The sequence below is a fragment of the Cottoperca gobio genome, chromosome 9 (assembly GCF_900634415.1).
Source record: "Cottoperca gobio chromosome 9, fCotGob3.1, whole genome shotgun sequence".
NCBI classification, from domain to species: Eukaryota; Metazoa; Chordata; class Actinopteri; order Perciformes; family Bovichtidae; genus Cottoperca; species Cottoperca gobio.
The window spans coordinates 1,665,799-1,681,707 of record NC_041363.1 but is presented as its reverse complement, the minus strand read 5'-3'; the positions used below and the strand labels follow the sequence as shown (position 1 = coordinate 1,681,707).

The window sequence follows — 15,909 nt, the reverse complement described above, 5'->3', positions numbered from 1 at the left end:
ACACAGCCGTGTAACACAGCCGTGCAACACAGCCGTGCAACACAGCGGACATGTTGGATGTCCTATTGATGACAAAGCAAAGACACGTTCAAAGCCTAATCCTAATCCATAGAGATGAATAAACAGGCAGAGAGGGAGACAGATGTGCAGCTGAAGACAGCATGACGGATGACAACACTGAAATAATCACGTGCTCTTATTTCACAACGGCTTTAGAAGAAAAGAGAACTTTCTCTCAGAACGCTTTCACAATGTTATTTCTGTTTTTATGTTGGTTGCACGAACACAACAGCCTTTCACTTGGGACTCGAGGAGCGGCTCCAAACGGTCCATCAGTCGTACGTCTCCTTTCATCGATGCCGACATGTTTGTCTCGCAGTTTAAAAACATCATGATTTGGATGGAGAGGTCTACTGGTGCTTGGTTTTTGGGTGATGTTTGTCATTTTCTTTAGCTAATTTAATCTCTTTGTTTATTATCAGTCGGTTTTATATTTGTTTAACAAGTTATATCTTTTTAAGAAAAGGAGCACTGTAAGTTCAAAGGTTATTAGGCAGACAATCTCCACCGTGTTCAAACTCCGATAATACAAATCCTGTGTTGACGCTGAAAACCTGAGTGGACCTACTTTTTGTTTCAACATTCTTTATTGATCAGGAATCAATAAAGAACAGAACGATGTCAACAACAGCACCGGTATCATGATCAAACCTTATATCCCTGTCCCTTCACACGTCACAGCAGGACATGTGACTATGGGGGAGAATGACTTTTGGTTCTGGAGAAACCCAAACGTGAAAAGTTGCAACCAGAGAAACACGTTTCTGGACACGTTTAAACTACCAGATAAAATATCAATGTTTTCAACTGATGGGAATAAATTCAGAGAGCAATTCCCAAAATAAAAATCAAAGAGCAAAGAGGCGTATTGATTTGTCAGAGAGCGCTGGAACTAGAATAGTAGCATCCATAATGTCCCCACTGGGAAAAGGCCCAGTGCTGCCACATCCACCGATCGCCGTGTTTAAAAAGCTCGAGGCGCACGGGCTCTCGCGTGTAATGCTCTGACAAAAAAGAGAAAGAGAGACAATCAAAGCCCACTTATTGTTCCCCACTGTGAACATATTGACCATCCACACAAACATCAGTCAGCTGACGGACAGAATTCAGATCGCACGCTCCCAGAAATAAACCCCACACACAGACGTGTGGCGATCGATGCGGCTCAGACGCTGCTGGACTCACATGCAAACATCTATAATTCACCTCAGAGCAACAACAACAAGGTGCCGCCCTCTCTAATGGCTGTATAGATCTGGAGAGAAAGGTTGCACCTTTGCACAAGAAGCCAATGTGAGATGTTGTTAAAAGCTTAGCACCACTTTATGGCTCCAGTAAATGGATTCTCGTGCGGACTGTGTGGTCACCGGGGAAACAGGAGCGCTGGGTGAAGGATGATGGACGCAGCGACGGCCTCCCTTCATTTATCTGCACTTCACAGTAAATCTGGTCTCCAGTCTACGAACACTAAATCCATCTCTTCATATATTTTCTGTATACTGGCATCGCGAAATACCACTGCATGTGTTTTAACGGTTATCATACCGTGTACATTCGCTTCTCTGCGGCATTAAAGGAACCGGATGTTCATTGTTAATAATCACATTATATTAAAAGCTCACAGCTGATGTTATTTATCATTTAGTAGTTCATTTAACATGCTGCTAACATGTAAACAGGCTTTAGTTATAGAACAGGTTATCGTTACTCTTCTATTCATCAGGTTTATAATTACATTCTCATCCCTTTAAGGGTCATTGTAACTGATAATAATAACAACAACAACAACAATAATAATAATAATAATAATAATAATATAATAAGAATAATAATAATAATAATAATAATAATAATAATAATATAATAAGAATAATAAGAATAATAATAAGAATATAATAAGAATAATAATAATAAGATATTTGATTTTTCTCCATATCGGCATCTGTTATGGCAAACGGCTGTGTGTCTTGGCATATAAACAATGTTAGCCGACATGGTCCTCACATCCTGGGCCTTGTGAAGTGTGCTGCATTAAGAGGCCCCTTTAAAACCACAGTGCTGGGGGAGGCAGCGAGGCCCACCAGCACTGATCTGCTGCAGGACAGCCCTACAATCAGTGGCAGTCATTGAGCGGCGTGGGTCAGAACTGTGCCGCCCGCCTCAGCACACCTACCAATCAGCGTGTTGAAATAGCTCAGGGTGGTCAGACGGCAGCTTGTAGCGCTGCGTATCAGAGAATACACGTTTGCATATGTACGCAGGTTACCAGAAGGGAATAACATATGGTGCAGTCGCTACGTAATCCTCAGTGTGCTTTTTGTCTGTGCTTCTTTTGTCGGATTGTGTCATGCACCGGATTGGTCCCCGTTTGTCTGCTCGCCGTTTCTAACAGGAATCCAACATGGCGGCCTGCTCGTAAACTTCATGTTATTTAGGGAGAAATCTGCAACGCCACGGAATCTTGTTTCATTTCAGAACTACATCGCTTAGTTTGACAGAAGGTCAAAGTGTTGTGCTGCTCGACAGACTCATTTGCAAGTTTAGATCTTTTAACCTTATTCAAACACAGACCGCCTCCAACTCGCAACACTCCCACAATGCACTGCTCTCCATAGGAGATAGTGTTGAGACGGCCTCCGTCGTCAACGCTGGTTGAGCATTTAAACTTATGAACACAGATAACGGTTCTTTGTGTTCATTACTTTGTGCTGATTCTATGCTGAACATTGTTTTGTATTATTTGCCTGTTTTTTAAAATGTCCTACTTTGCATGATGCTGCCTTCCTCCTCTAAGCTTCTTATCCTGTTAAGCTGTTCACGCTTTGCTTTCTCCTGTTCTTCTATTTTTATATGTTGCGTTTCATTTGTTGTTTCAATGGTTGTTTAACTTCAGGCCGAGGGACAACAGAACTTTTACAGTGATGTTGAGCGATGCGTGTTGTCCCTGAGACTCACCTGATTTGAAAAGGCTGTACTGCAGCCCGGCCAGTCTTTAGGCTCATATCGCCTCGTGTTTTGTTTTTAACAGTGAACTGCTGATGATGGCAGATGATGAACACACTTCAGACATGTAATCAGCCACATGGAAAATCAAAGTGACCTCCAGGTATGATCAAATATTCATTTGCATGTCTGAATAGAATGAAATATTTGTGACCAGGCCTCACCTGATGAGCTGAACTGTGACAAGCTCACGACATAATCTGCCGAGCGACACGACACATTTACCAAGTTGCTGTGTGTTCAGGATTTATAATACTGTGTTACACATCAGAGAATAGAGTTTGAGTTAAAGGTTATCAATTTGATATTCAGTGCGTTAATAAAGCAGCAAACATCTATATGATGAGTAAAGATTTAGAGGAGTACTGCCAGTTGTAATCCGAGCTCCTTCGTGCTTTGCTTACGTCCTCCTTGTTTATGTGCCCTCATACGGTGGTTATAACGCAATGATGCCAAACTTATATTATTATGTATTATTAGGAGAACTAATCAGATTTTATACATATGGAAGTGTGTTCTTTATAATATGACAATTAAGTTGTTTTTTTATCGCGATCTATCGCCTACAGTATAGTGATTCGTACCCTCTGTGTCATGACATGTGCCAATACAAAGCTCTACATGAGACGCAGGTAATTATGGGCTACCAGTGTCATCCGAAAGAAATCCTGCATCAACATTTAGTCTAAAACAAACTCTGTGACACAACAAGCTCCGTGGGTCAGGCTGTGGTGAGAGAGGTGAACTCATACAACACTTAACATTTCATTAGCCGCTCCCCCCCCACACACCCCACAAGCAGCTGAGACATTCCATAAACACTTGGCCTGCCAGCCAGCAGCACAGAGGGCCCTTTGAGTGGGACCAGGGAGGGGAGCTGAGACTGCAGGGCTGAGGCCGAGCACGAGGGAGGATCACTGAGCCGGGGAGGCCCGCAGCCTCATAGACATACTAGAGATTTGTATTTTTTCTGTTAAGGTCTCTGGATCTATGGAAACATGCATGTTAGTAAGTGAAGACAGAGGATAATCTGATGTGAACAGTCTTGCATAGTTTTCTAAACAAGTGTTTTTACGCTGTTTTCTAAAAGGGAGGAACAAAAAGACTATTCATGGCTTTTACTGAGAGCAGCTGGCGATGCCTGGCCTGGTGCACTGATGGCCTGCCAGCTTTCCCCCACTTTACAGTACACTGCACAGAAGAACAGGTGTCGCACACACACACACACACACACACACACACACACACACACACACACACACACACACACACACACACACACACACACACACACACACACACACACACACACACACACACACACACACACACACACTGCTTGAAGAGGAGTATGCCTTTAAAAGGTAAAATGACTGTTTCTGTCAATGGAGTCTGGTGGCTTTGAGGAGAGAATGTTAATTGTATGTGTTGTACGTTAATAAATGATCAGAATTGTCCAAATGCCGGTTGATTTATTTTACTATTCACTTAAAGGCAGCTGGAGCCAATAAATACCGTGACTACTGCAGACATTTGTCCCAGGAATGAAAGCCGACTGTAATCTTTCCCACTGAAGACAAAAGTCAGATGTTGGTGTGTTTTTGTCCAGAGTGAAAGAGGCTTGTAGAGGCGAACTGAGAGAGCTGCCAGCACTTCCTCTTGTAGGCTTACATTTACCCTCGGAAAGGGAGAGGCTGAATTCTTTAGCTTCCTTGACCACCAAACCTCAGATGTTGATATCCAGGTACAATGATAGGCCTGTCTGGGCTTCCTTGAGGAACCTCAAATATTCATGAGTCTGCAATTAACCGGGAGTGTCGACCGGCGGCAGCGGTGTGACTCCTGCTGAGGCAGCAAGTACTGCCAATCTCTGGACCGAGGCCGAGACATTCAGACAGCCTTCATCACCTTTTCAGACAGACACTTTCTATTAATGTCACAGCCCTCCCAGACAGACCTGTCCACCAAACTGTGCCACATCCTCACCGCAGACAAATGCATCCGAGAAGACAAGATCTTGCTTTTTAGAGGGTTTATGAGTCAAGTAATGGCGAGATTTATTATTTCAGCAGCACTTTAAATTACAGCTTGGTTGGAAAAGGTTTGATAATAAAGAGGTAATAATGAAGTAAGACCATCTAAAGTAGTGACCTGGTAATAGCTAGAAGGTCAATGACGCATTCAAGTGCTCCTTAGATGCTGCTATTTTCAAAATGGGTCGTTGTTCCGACTTCAGAGAGTTCATGAGCTTTAAGTCGTAATGTGGAAACAACATGAACGATACAAAGAAGACGTGTTGTATTTTAAAAACACATCGATACCTTTTTCCCGATGGTGGGAACACAACGTGTGTATCCACCCTGTGATTCTGATCCGGTCCATATGGTAACGAGTTCTCCTTTGGCCCATGTTACACCTTTCCACTGAGTTTCATGAAAATGGGTAAAGTGGTTGTTCTGTAATCCTGCTGACGGACAGACAAACGGGGCAGAGAACATGACCTCGCTGGCGGGGGCAACACCGGGTATTTGTGTGCAATATTACACTGAAGCTTCTGTTTGTGTCGACAGCAACAAGACAAAACTATTTAGTAATAATGTGGTGATATTTTGGGAACAATATGGTAACCTGTGCAACATTTGGATTCAAATGGTTAAAACGGGGACATTAATGGGTAATAACCTGATAATGCCGTAATATAAGTGGATGTTTTATTATAGGTTATTATCAGCGTCATACTTTCAAAATCACATGAAAATTCTCACCTGCCCTTTAACATTTATACATTAACCATGAGACACTCTGCAGAAAGCTGTGGCCACGGGCATGTCAGTGTCATGATGATAATTAATTATGGCAAAATAGAGCCATCAGAGAGTTGGCCTCCTTAAAGGCCCACAGCTAATCAGCAGCTCTATTCACAGCTAAGCTTGACAATTGGCCTAGATAACCAGAAACCAGGAGACAACACTGATTCTTCTATTCATAGAAAAAAGGTCTCCTGAGATGTGTCAACTTTAGACTTTACACTAAAGATCTCACGCAGCGATGCAGCTCACACGTATGGGTTTGTTTGTGTCAGTTAGAAGGTGTTACTAATGCTAACGCCGTCATTTTTACCAGAAGGAGACGGACTGCCAGACACTAAGACACTCACAACAGCAGCAGCAGGGAGCACGTCAGCTCTCACGCGACATGACAGGGTGCAGAACATAAACACGCCAAATCTTGAACCCTTTTTCTGCCAGAATGAGTTTTAAAACATTTTTAACATTACCAGTAGACAAGTATGCCTTTGTGTTTGTTTCTGGTGTGTGACGTTAGCAGGGTTAGTAAACAGTGAAAATGTTCAGCGAGGTTAAAATACTGTTTCTGTCAATGGAGTCTGGTGGCTTTGAGAAGAGCACAATACAGCCGTTTATTTGCACATTTAACTCAGTGAACTCTGGTTCATTTCCACCACACCAGAGTTGGTGATTGTTGCAACAGTGCAAAGACGGACAAAGATGGTTTTGATGGGTTGTATTTTGCTTTTTTGTTTGAATGAAGTGTGTTTTACAACAATCAGCAAGGTAAAATGACTGTTTCTGTCAATGGAGTCTGGTGGCTTTGAGGAGAGCCAATTGTATGTTTTGACTAAATCATGATAATTATCCAAATCCTTGTTGATTTTATTTATAATGTATCAAATTCCACGTGCGTCACATAGCACCGCGTGTCATTGTCCCAGGAATCAATTCTGTTTGTAACCTTTCCCAGTGGAGAGAAACGGCAGATGTAAAGTGGGTTTTCTGTCCAGAGGGAAAAAGGTTTTATAGAAGAGAAAGCCTCATTTAGGTGTAACCGCTGACTGCATTGTACAGTTTATAAAGCTTTGTCTAATAGTTACACAATACTCAGCTAACTGGAGCACAAAGCGCCTTCACAACACTGAGATTAAGTTAGCTTTACTAGGCTCATTTAATAGATTTCAGTGAATGCTGCAATGCTTTATGATGAATACAACAACAAAAACACTTTCCAACTGCTCCCTTAAAGTCACGAACCACAACAAAGAGAAGTTTATTGCAAAAAACCTCAAACGGGCTCCCTGCCCGAAGCCTAATCCAGCAACGTGCACAGTAATGTTATTACAACATCAGAGAATAAATCCAGACTTCTGCTAATCCACAAAGCAACGTCCACAGGAGGCAGCTGGGAAATGATGTCAGCAGCACGTCTCCTCTGGAGCCGCTTTCAAACAGGAAGAGGGAACCAGGTGGGAGTCACATGATGCTCAGGTACTACTGTCAGGTACTACGCAGGTACTACTGTCAGGTACTACTGTCAGGTACTACTGTCAGGTACTACTGTCAGGTACTACTGTCAGGTACTACGCAGGTACTACTGTCAGGTACTACTGTCAGGTACTACGCAGGTACTACGCAGGTACTACTGTCAGGTACTACTGTCAGGTACTACTGTCAGGTACTACTGTCAGGTACTACTGTCAGGTACTACTGTCAGGTACTACTGTCAGGTACTACTGTCAGGTACTACGCAGGTACTACTGTCAGGTACTACTGTCAGGTACTACTGTCAGGTACTACGCAGGTACTACTGTCAGGTACTACTGTCAGGTACTACTGTCAGGTACTACGCAGGTACTACGCAGGTACTACTGTCAGGTACTACGCAGGTACTACGCAGGTACTACTGTCAGGTACTACTGTCAGGTACTACGCAGGTACTACGCAGGTACTACTGTCAGGTACTACGCAGGTACTACGCAGGTACTACGCAGGTACTACTGTCAGGTACTACTGTCAGGTACTACGCAGGTACTACGCAGGTACTACGCAGGTACTACTCAGGTACTACTGTCAGGTACTACTGTCAGGTACTACGCAGGTACTACTGTCAGGTACTACTGTCAGTTACTACGCAGGTACTACTGTCAGGTACTACTGTCAGGTACTACGCAGGTACTACGCAGGTACTACGCAGGTACTACTCAGGTACTACTGTCAGGTACTACTGTCAGGTACTACGCAGGTACTACTGTCAGGTACTACGCAGGTACTACTGTCAGGTACTACTGTCAGTTACTACGCAGGTACTACTGTCAGGTACTACTGTCAGGTACTACTGTCAGGTACTACTGTCAGGTACTACGCAGGTACTACGCAGGTACTACTGTCAGGTACTACGCAGGTACTACTGTCAGGTACTACTGTCAGGTACTACGCAGGTACTACTGTCAGGTACTACGCAGGTACTACTGTCAGGTACTACGCAAGTACTACTGTCAGGTACTACGCAGGTACTACTGTCAGTTACTACGCAGGTACTACTGTCAGGTACTACTGTCAGGTACTACTGTCAGGTACTACTGTCAGGTACTACTGTCAGGTACTACGCAGGTACTACTGTCAGGTACTACGCAAGTACTACGCAAGTACTACGCAAGTACTACGCAGGTACTACTCAGGTACTACTGTCAGGTACTACGCAGGTACTACGCAGGTACTACTGTCAGGTACTACGCAGGTACTCCGCAGGTATTACTGTCAGGTACTACGCAGGTACTACGCAAGTACTACGCAGGTACTACGCAAGTACTACGCAGGTACTACGCAAGTACTACGCAGGTACTACGCAGGTACTACTGTCAGGTACTACGCAGGTACTACGCAGGTATTACTGTCAGGTACTACGCAGGTACTACGCAAGTACTACGCAGGTACTACGCAGGTACTACGCAGGTACTACGCAGGTACTACGCAAGTACGACGCAGGTACTATTGTCAGGTACTACGCAGGTACTACTGTCAGGTACTACTGTCAGGTACTACTGTCAGGTACTACTGTCAGGTACTACTGTCAGGTACTACTGTCAGGTACTACTGTCAGGTACTACGCAGGTACTACGCAGGTACTACTGTCAGGTACTACGCAGGTACTACTGTCAGTTACTACGCAGGTACTACTGTCAGGTACTACTGTCAGGTACTACTGTCAGGTACTACGCAGGTACTACTGTCAGGTACTACGCAGGTACTACTGTCAGGTACTACGCAAGTACTATGCAAGTACTACGCAAGTACTACGCAGGTACTACTCAGGTACTACTGTCAGGTACTACGCAGGTACTACGCAGGTACTACTGTCAGGTACTACGCAGGTACTACGCAGGTATTACTGTCAGGTACTACGCAGGTACTACGCAAGTACTACGCAAGTACTACGCAAGTACTACGCAGGTACTACTCAAGTACTACGCAGGTACTACTCAGGTACTACTGTCAGGTACTACGCAGGTACTACGCAGGTACTACTGTCAGGTACTACGCAGGTACTACGCAGGTATTACTGTCAGGTACTACGCAGGTACTACGCAAGTACTACGCAGGTACTACGCAAGTACTACGCAAGTACTACGCAGGTACTACGCAAGTACTACGCAGGTACTACGCAAGTACTACGCAGGTACTACGCAGGTACTACGCAAGTACGACGCAGGTACTATTGTCAGGTACTACGCAGGTACTACTGTCAGGTACTACGCAGGTACTACTGTCAGGTACTACTGTCAGGTACTACTGTCAGGTACTACTGTCAGGTACTACGCAGGTACTACGCAAGTACTACACAAGTACTACACAGGTACTACGCAAGTACTACGCAGGTACTACACAAGTACTACACAAGTACTACACAAGTACTGTGATACTACTGCTGAGATATCTGTGCTGAGATATCTGTGCTGAGATATCTGTGCTGAGATATCTGTGCTGAGATATCTGTGCTGAGATATCCTGGCTAGTCATAAACGCTGGATCCTACATTACCCACAATGCAACCAACATCATATTTGTAAGCAGAACCCTGATCTTAGTTCTCTCAGCACAGATGTTAATCCTCTGGAGAAACTTTCTGTGCATCAGCTCTTATTTGTTCTGCTGAATGAACAGAAGGAGCTCTGAGTCTGAAAGCATCCTGACAGCAGAACCACGTTGAATGGATTTGCGAGCAGCTAGCTTACACTTGATGCTGATTATATCACGGACTATCTGCCCGTTCGTCACATGCTTTGTGTCAAACAGCTTTGGACCGGATCACCTTATATAACAACGCACTATTCTGCTCATCTGCTTAATCTGACCCACAGTGGATAACACTTTTGTAGAGGGAAGGGGGGGCAGAGGCAGACAATTTTTCAGTTAAAATCCTAATACGCGCTCTGTATCCCAATCCCTCTTTGGCCTCAACAATATCCTGGTGTCCTCGTGTGTCGTTCACTTTGACAAACGTTCCCACTCCCCGCCTCTCCTTCTGTCCTTGGCAGTACAAAGCTGCCTCGACCACTCTCCTCCTTATCCCACTTAACATTGTTATATTGTTAACACGTCAATACTCGTCCTCAATGAGTGATTCTCCTATTGTGTCCACGCATAACAACAGGAAACCCTGATGGCAGGCGTTTTGATTGGAAGCCGCATGACACACTTTAAGCCCCTCGATCCTTTTTTTTGAGTGAGTTGTTGTCAGGGCTTTTTCCTCCCGTAACAAAGAGCCTCCCTAAATGTATCACGCTAGACAAACCCCTTTAAGTTAATTACTCTGCACCAAGGACAACAACACTGATGTGCGCTGACAAATAAACACTCAGGGTGGACATGGCCGAGCGACTGGGAAGCCCGGGGGCAGCCGCTGTCTCAGTCAGAGCATCTCTGTGAGCACTCAGCGGGCAAAGAGCAGAAGGGGGCGGGATAGAGAGGGCAGGCCTGCTCACAACGGGTAAAGAAAACACTCCTGAAAGAACTGCGAAACCACTGGATTACTGTTCAGAGGCAGTGCATGGCATCATGGCATCATGGCATCATGGCATCATGGCATCATGGCATCATGGCATCATGGCATCATGGCATCATGGCAGGGTATACTCATGATAATATTCAGACTCAATATGGATGAAAGCTGCGAGCAGATCAAATAAAATTCTGACTATGTAACATTTTCGACTAGACCTATGTTATATATATTTAGTGAGTAGTGTACAGAGACATGTGTAATGTTCCTGAAGGTAACGTTTCCTCTCTCTCCTGTCATGGTGTCATCAGTCCTGTGTTGTATATGTAGTGAGACAGAGACATGTGTAATGTTCCTGAAGGTAACGTTTCCTCTCTCTCCTGTCATGGTGTCATCAGTCCTGTGTTGTATATGTAGTGAGACAGAGACATGTGTAATGTCCCTGAAGGTAACGTTTCCTCTCTCTCCTGTCATGGTGTCATCAGTCCTGTGTTGTATATGTAGTGAGACAGAGACATGTGTAATGTCCCTGAAGGTAACGTTTCCTCTCTCCTGTCATGGTGTCATCAGTCCTGTGTTGTATATGTAGTGAGACAGAGACATGTGTAATGTCCCTGAAGGTAACGTTTCCTCTCTCTCCTGTCATGGTGTCATCAGTCCTGTGTTGTATATGTAGTGAGACAGAGACATGTGTAATGTTCCTGAAGGTAACGTTTCCTCTCTCTCCTGTCATGGTGTCATCAGTCCTGTGTTGTATATGTAGTGAGACAGAGAAATGTGTAATGTCCCTGAAGGTAACGTTTCCTCTCTCTCCTGTCATGGCGTCGTCTCCCCTTTGAGAAGCGTCAGCGTTGTGTTTGTAGCCAGAAGCTTCATAAACTGACTTTTTATCCAGCTTTAAAGACACTTTTTACATCCTGGTGTTTTTAACTCCATATTTGAAGGATGAAGGATTTTAGTCGTCGGACGTCTGGATCTTAAGTTCTCACAGAAACAAGCTGACAGACGTTAGCGGCATCCGAACAGCGTGCAGGAGGAACTCTGATGTTTAACCTCTAACTGCTTTATTCACTGTTTTTACTGCTTTTAATCAGCGTGTTTGTTTTGGAGAGGAGACCTCTGTAAGTAATACTAACCGGCAGAAGCTGACTGCAATGACTCCCATGATGCACCACTACTTCACGACACCACCAAACTGTCTTGTGTTATTGTTTTGATTTAGAGAACCTTAGTAGTAAAGAATGACATATTGTGCATTTAACAGAATGAGAAGATGCATTTGATCAAACCTGGCCTTTAAAAAAATAAATAAAAAAAGATTATATCAAGTAAATATGTTGAAACACAAGGAAAGGGCAAAAGCAAAAAAAGAAATGTGCTTTTAAAAAAAGAATGTGCATTATAATCCCAGCTCCAGAAAACATTTTAGGATGGATTGAGTGTATGAGGTCAAAACATTCGGTGCCTTTAACACGTAAGTCTGGATGAAGGCCAGCTGAGGCCTTTAATGTGCTGTTCAGTACTTTATCATCTCCACCCATTAGTGGGGACAAGAATAACCAGAGGCCCAAGATACAATATAATCACCATACTTAAATCTTTAATGTGAGAAGCGTTTGATAAACTATTTTTAAAATAGATATTACCAATTATTCTAAGATTTTTTATTGCAATGTCAAAAAGAAACACTTCCTATGTCTAAGCATTTTTAAAAGCATTTTTGAAAGATTAATTTAAGACCTTTTAATACAAATGAAGTCCTTGTTTTTAGATGAATTCAATGCCTTTTTTTAAGACATTTTACGGCTCCACGGAAACCCTGTAAAACATCGATACTTGCGTCCGTGTATCGACACAATATTGCAACGCAAAAAGAATCAAATACTATGCTGTATCGCGTTTATTTTCCCCAACCCAGAGAATACTTTTCTGTTTTTAAGGCTTGAGGAATCGTCTGTGTTGTGCCGTGTGTCTTACCCAGATCTCCTGGAACACCGTTGTCATGAGAGTTCCTGCTGGACGTGGTGGAGTCCCCGTCGCTGGGCCAGATCTGGCCTGTTTTACGGACCCCGATGATGGAGGCCTCGGACACCGTCACCTGCTGCTTCAGGTGTTTCTGAGACAGCGGTGTGGGCGGGCTGCTGCTGTCAAAGGACTGCTGGGAGTGCTGGGAGGGTGAGCGGCTTTTCTCCCGGTACATCTGATAGGTGGTGGGGCTGGGAGACACGTGGCTGGACTGGCCCGAGGAGAAGTCCTCCTCGCTGGATGTTAGGTTCTCGTTGGAGCTGCAGTCGGGCGTGTAGCCTCCTCCTACTAGGAGTGCAAATCACAAGTTTTATCACGATATTATATCGATTCTTTGGAAGATACTACATTTGCTGATATCACAAAGTGTGCCACAATACGATACGATATATGGACATGACCTCGATAATATTTACGATATCGACTTAACGTACGATATATGGGCATGACCTTTTGACTAGTTTTACGCCATCAACTTATCGTACGATATACATTATTGACTTGACCTCAATCCTTTAATGTTATCGACTTATTGTACAATATATTGACATGACCTCGACCATGATAACAGAATGCACAGCAGGGTTTTCACTACCATTAAAGAATTTGGCATTGCGTACACACCCTTTTTATTTATTGTTTCATTTGATTTATTTAGGATATTTCTATTTTTTTTTTCACATTCCAATTCCAATGTCTGATTATTTTTAAGAATTAAAAGTTCATCGCTTTTTGAAAAGATGTATTTAGCATTATTATGTTATTAAATTATCATTACTGTATGTCAGTGGCATAAACTGCATTACAAACAGGAGCATAAACAAACAGGAGCATAAACTGGTCTTAAACTTACAATAATATCGCAATTATTTCTGGGAAAAATATATACACATATAAAAAACAGTTATCATGACCGGCTTAAATCTCCCTCAATGTGTTTTCCAAGGTTTTTACTAAAAGAAAGAAAGATGTCTTCACTTCATCAGTGATACTTTACACACCTCCTACGTCATCAAAGCTGCCGGGAGAGTAGGAGCACCTCGGCCAGGTGAGGTGTGCATCCTCCTCGATGCTGTGGTCCCTAATGTGGATAACTCGAGTGTCCCCCTCCGCCATCATTCCCCCAACATACACACTGGTGTAAGGCTGGCACTCAGACTTCCCCCCAGTGGAGCGGAAGTGTGGGCTGACCTCGGCGTCATCATACGAGCCGTTGTAGTTCCCCTCGGTGGATCTGCCTCTCTGCACAGCCCTGCTGATGTCCCCTGTGGCAGCTGACAGGTTACCTGGGAGGGAGTGCAGGGACCTCTTGCGCTCCATCTGCATGGCCTGACTGCCCAGGGTGCTGATCTTGTCCGAGACCTCCCTGTCGTTGACTTTGACCAAGCCTCGCTCGTGATGGTACTCCATGTTCACATAGAAAGGTTTCTCCATCACTGACAACCCTCTGCCGTCTCCGGCCGTGTGAGAGTTGGCCCTCCTGATGCGCTCAAAGTTGGATCTCAGAGCTGCCACCGAGCCTGTGCCCAGGGGGAAATCAGGAATCTCTGACTCCTGGCGAACGGGTGACACCCCACCTTTGTGTTTACCCAGAGATGCACAATCCACCTCCGCTTCCGGATGTGGTTTAGCCTCATCTGCGTGGAGCCTCTGGCTGTCCGGACCACTGGGCAAATCTCCATCATTCATGTGGGGTGCGCTTTTAAATCCCCATCGCTGCCCATCATACGACTTCCTCTCTTTTGCAAGCAGAGTCTGCAGGTAGATCATCCGAAAGCGCTCCTTGTTGACCTCCTCCTCCAAGTGCCTGATGGATGTCTTGCATTTGTCCAGCTCTTGTTCAATGTTGCCCAGCGAGTTCAGCTCCATGCAAGGGGGGTCAGACTCAGGGAACTGGGCTCTCCATGCCGCCACAAACCCCACTGGTTCAACCATTATTATTATTATTATTATTATTATTATTATTATTTCTCTGACATAAACTATTCAATCAACACATACCTTAGTAAAGCTGGACTTGACTGTTTAGCTTCCATAGTGCTAGAGCAGAGAAAGTGTTGTCCAGAGTGAGGAAGGATCCACTTACAGCATTTACTCACAAACACAAGGAGAACATCCACTCAGCTCCAATCTCTTTACTCCTTTTGACGCAGTCCAAGAAGTGAGATGTGTGTCCTGTGTCCTCACACTTGATCCTGTTCCTGGTGCTCGTGTGTGCAGATCCTGTGTGTTGGCTGTCAGACTGCCTCTCTGTGTGGCTGTTCAGCAGCACAACGAGAGAGGAGGGGCTACATGGATGTGATTTAGGCTTACACTACGAATACATTAAAACAACTAATATCATTTGTCAAAATGCGAGTTTCCAAGCAAAGCTTATTACGACAAGAGGAATGTAGAACATATGCGAGGAAATATTGAAAAACGCTCTGACAGCTTGAACACATATGGTGTGTTAAGGTGAAAACGGACACTTTAAAGGCAGAAAACGTCCCTCTGCGTGGAGAACATGAGGGTTTAGTGCAGGAAGGTGTTGTCTTCAGCTGGATGAGGAAAAACGAATCCCGACTTTTAAAACAATATCCGCTTGTTGTTTGTTGTTAGCTCGAAATTAGCCCCAATAACACTAAACTAGCTTAATTGTTCCCCCCTGTCTTACCTTAGCTGTATATATGTATCTTTCTGACACACACAGCACACTTGTCCTTTTAGTTATGCTCTGAAAAGTCTGGTTAATCCTACCGAAGTTCATTGTGTCGAAAGCAAACCGTGCCTTGTGAAAATGTCGCCATCTGACGGTTAGAAAGTTCCAACTGACAGAGAGGTGCGTTCAAGTACAACGTGATAGATCGCCTCAAGAAATTCCAATTGCGCGAATAAACGCGGTATTTCGAGATTTATTAACTAAACGTGTTAATGTTGCATATGCTGTTTAAACCATTGTTCTTTAATAAAAAATTAAAAAACGATAATTATTTGCATTATGTATCATTTTGTTTGTACTTGTAACATATATGTCAATATGGTTATATT

At 43.9% G+C, this 15,909-nt stretch overlaps 1 protein-coding gene across 1 annotated transcript in view; it reads right to left on the bottom strand.

Annotated features, from left to right (window-relative positions):
* Nucleotides 1–15,737, bottom strand: part of LOC115014038 (breakpoint cluster region protein-like) — a 39,541-nt gene extending 23,804 nt beyond the window's left edge. The window contains exons 1-2 of the mRNA XM_029440678.1: nucleotides 13,881–15,737; nucleotides 12,832–13,167 (exon numbers count right to left, since the gene is read on the bottom strand). Coding sequence (XP_029296538.1) covers nucleotides 12,832–13,167; nucleotides 13,881–14,814 — 1,270 coding nt within the window. The 5' untranslated portion in view covers nucleotides 14,815–15,737. The remainder of the gene's footprint in view (nucleotides 1–12,831; nucleotides 13,168–13,880) is intronic.
* Between the last annotated feature and the right edge of the window lie 172 nt (nucleotides 15,738–15,909).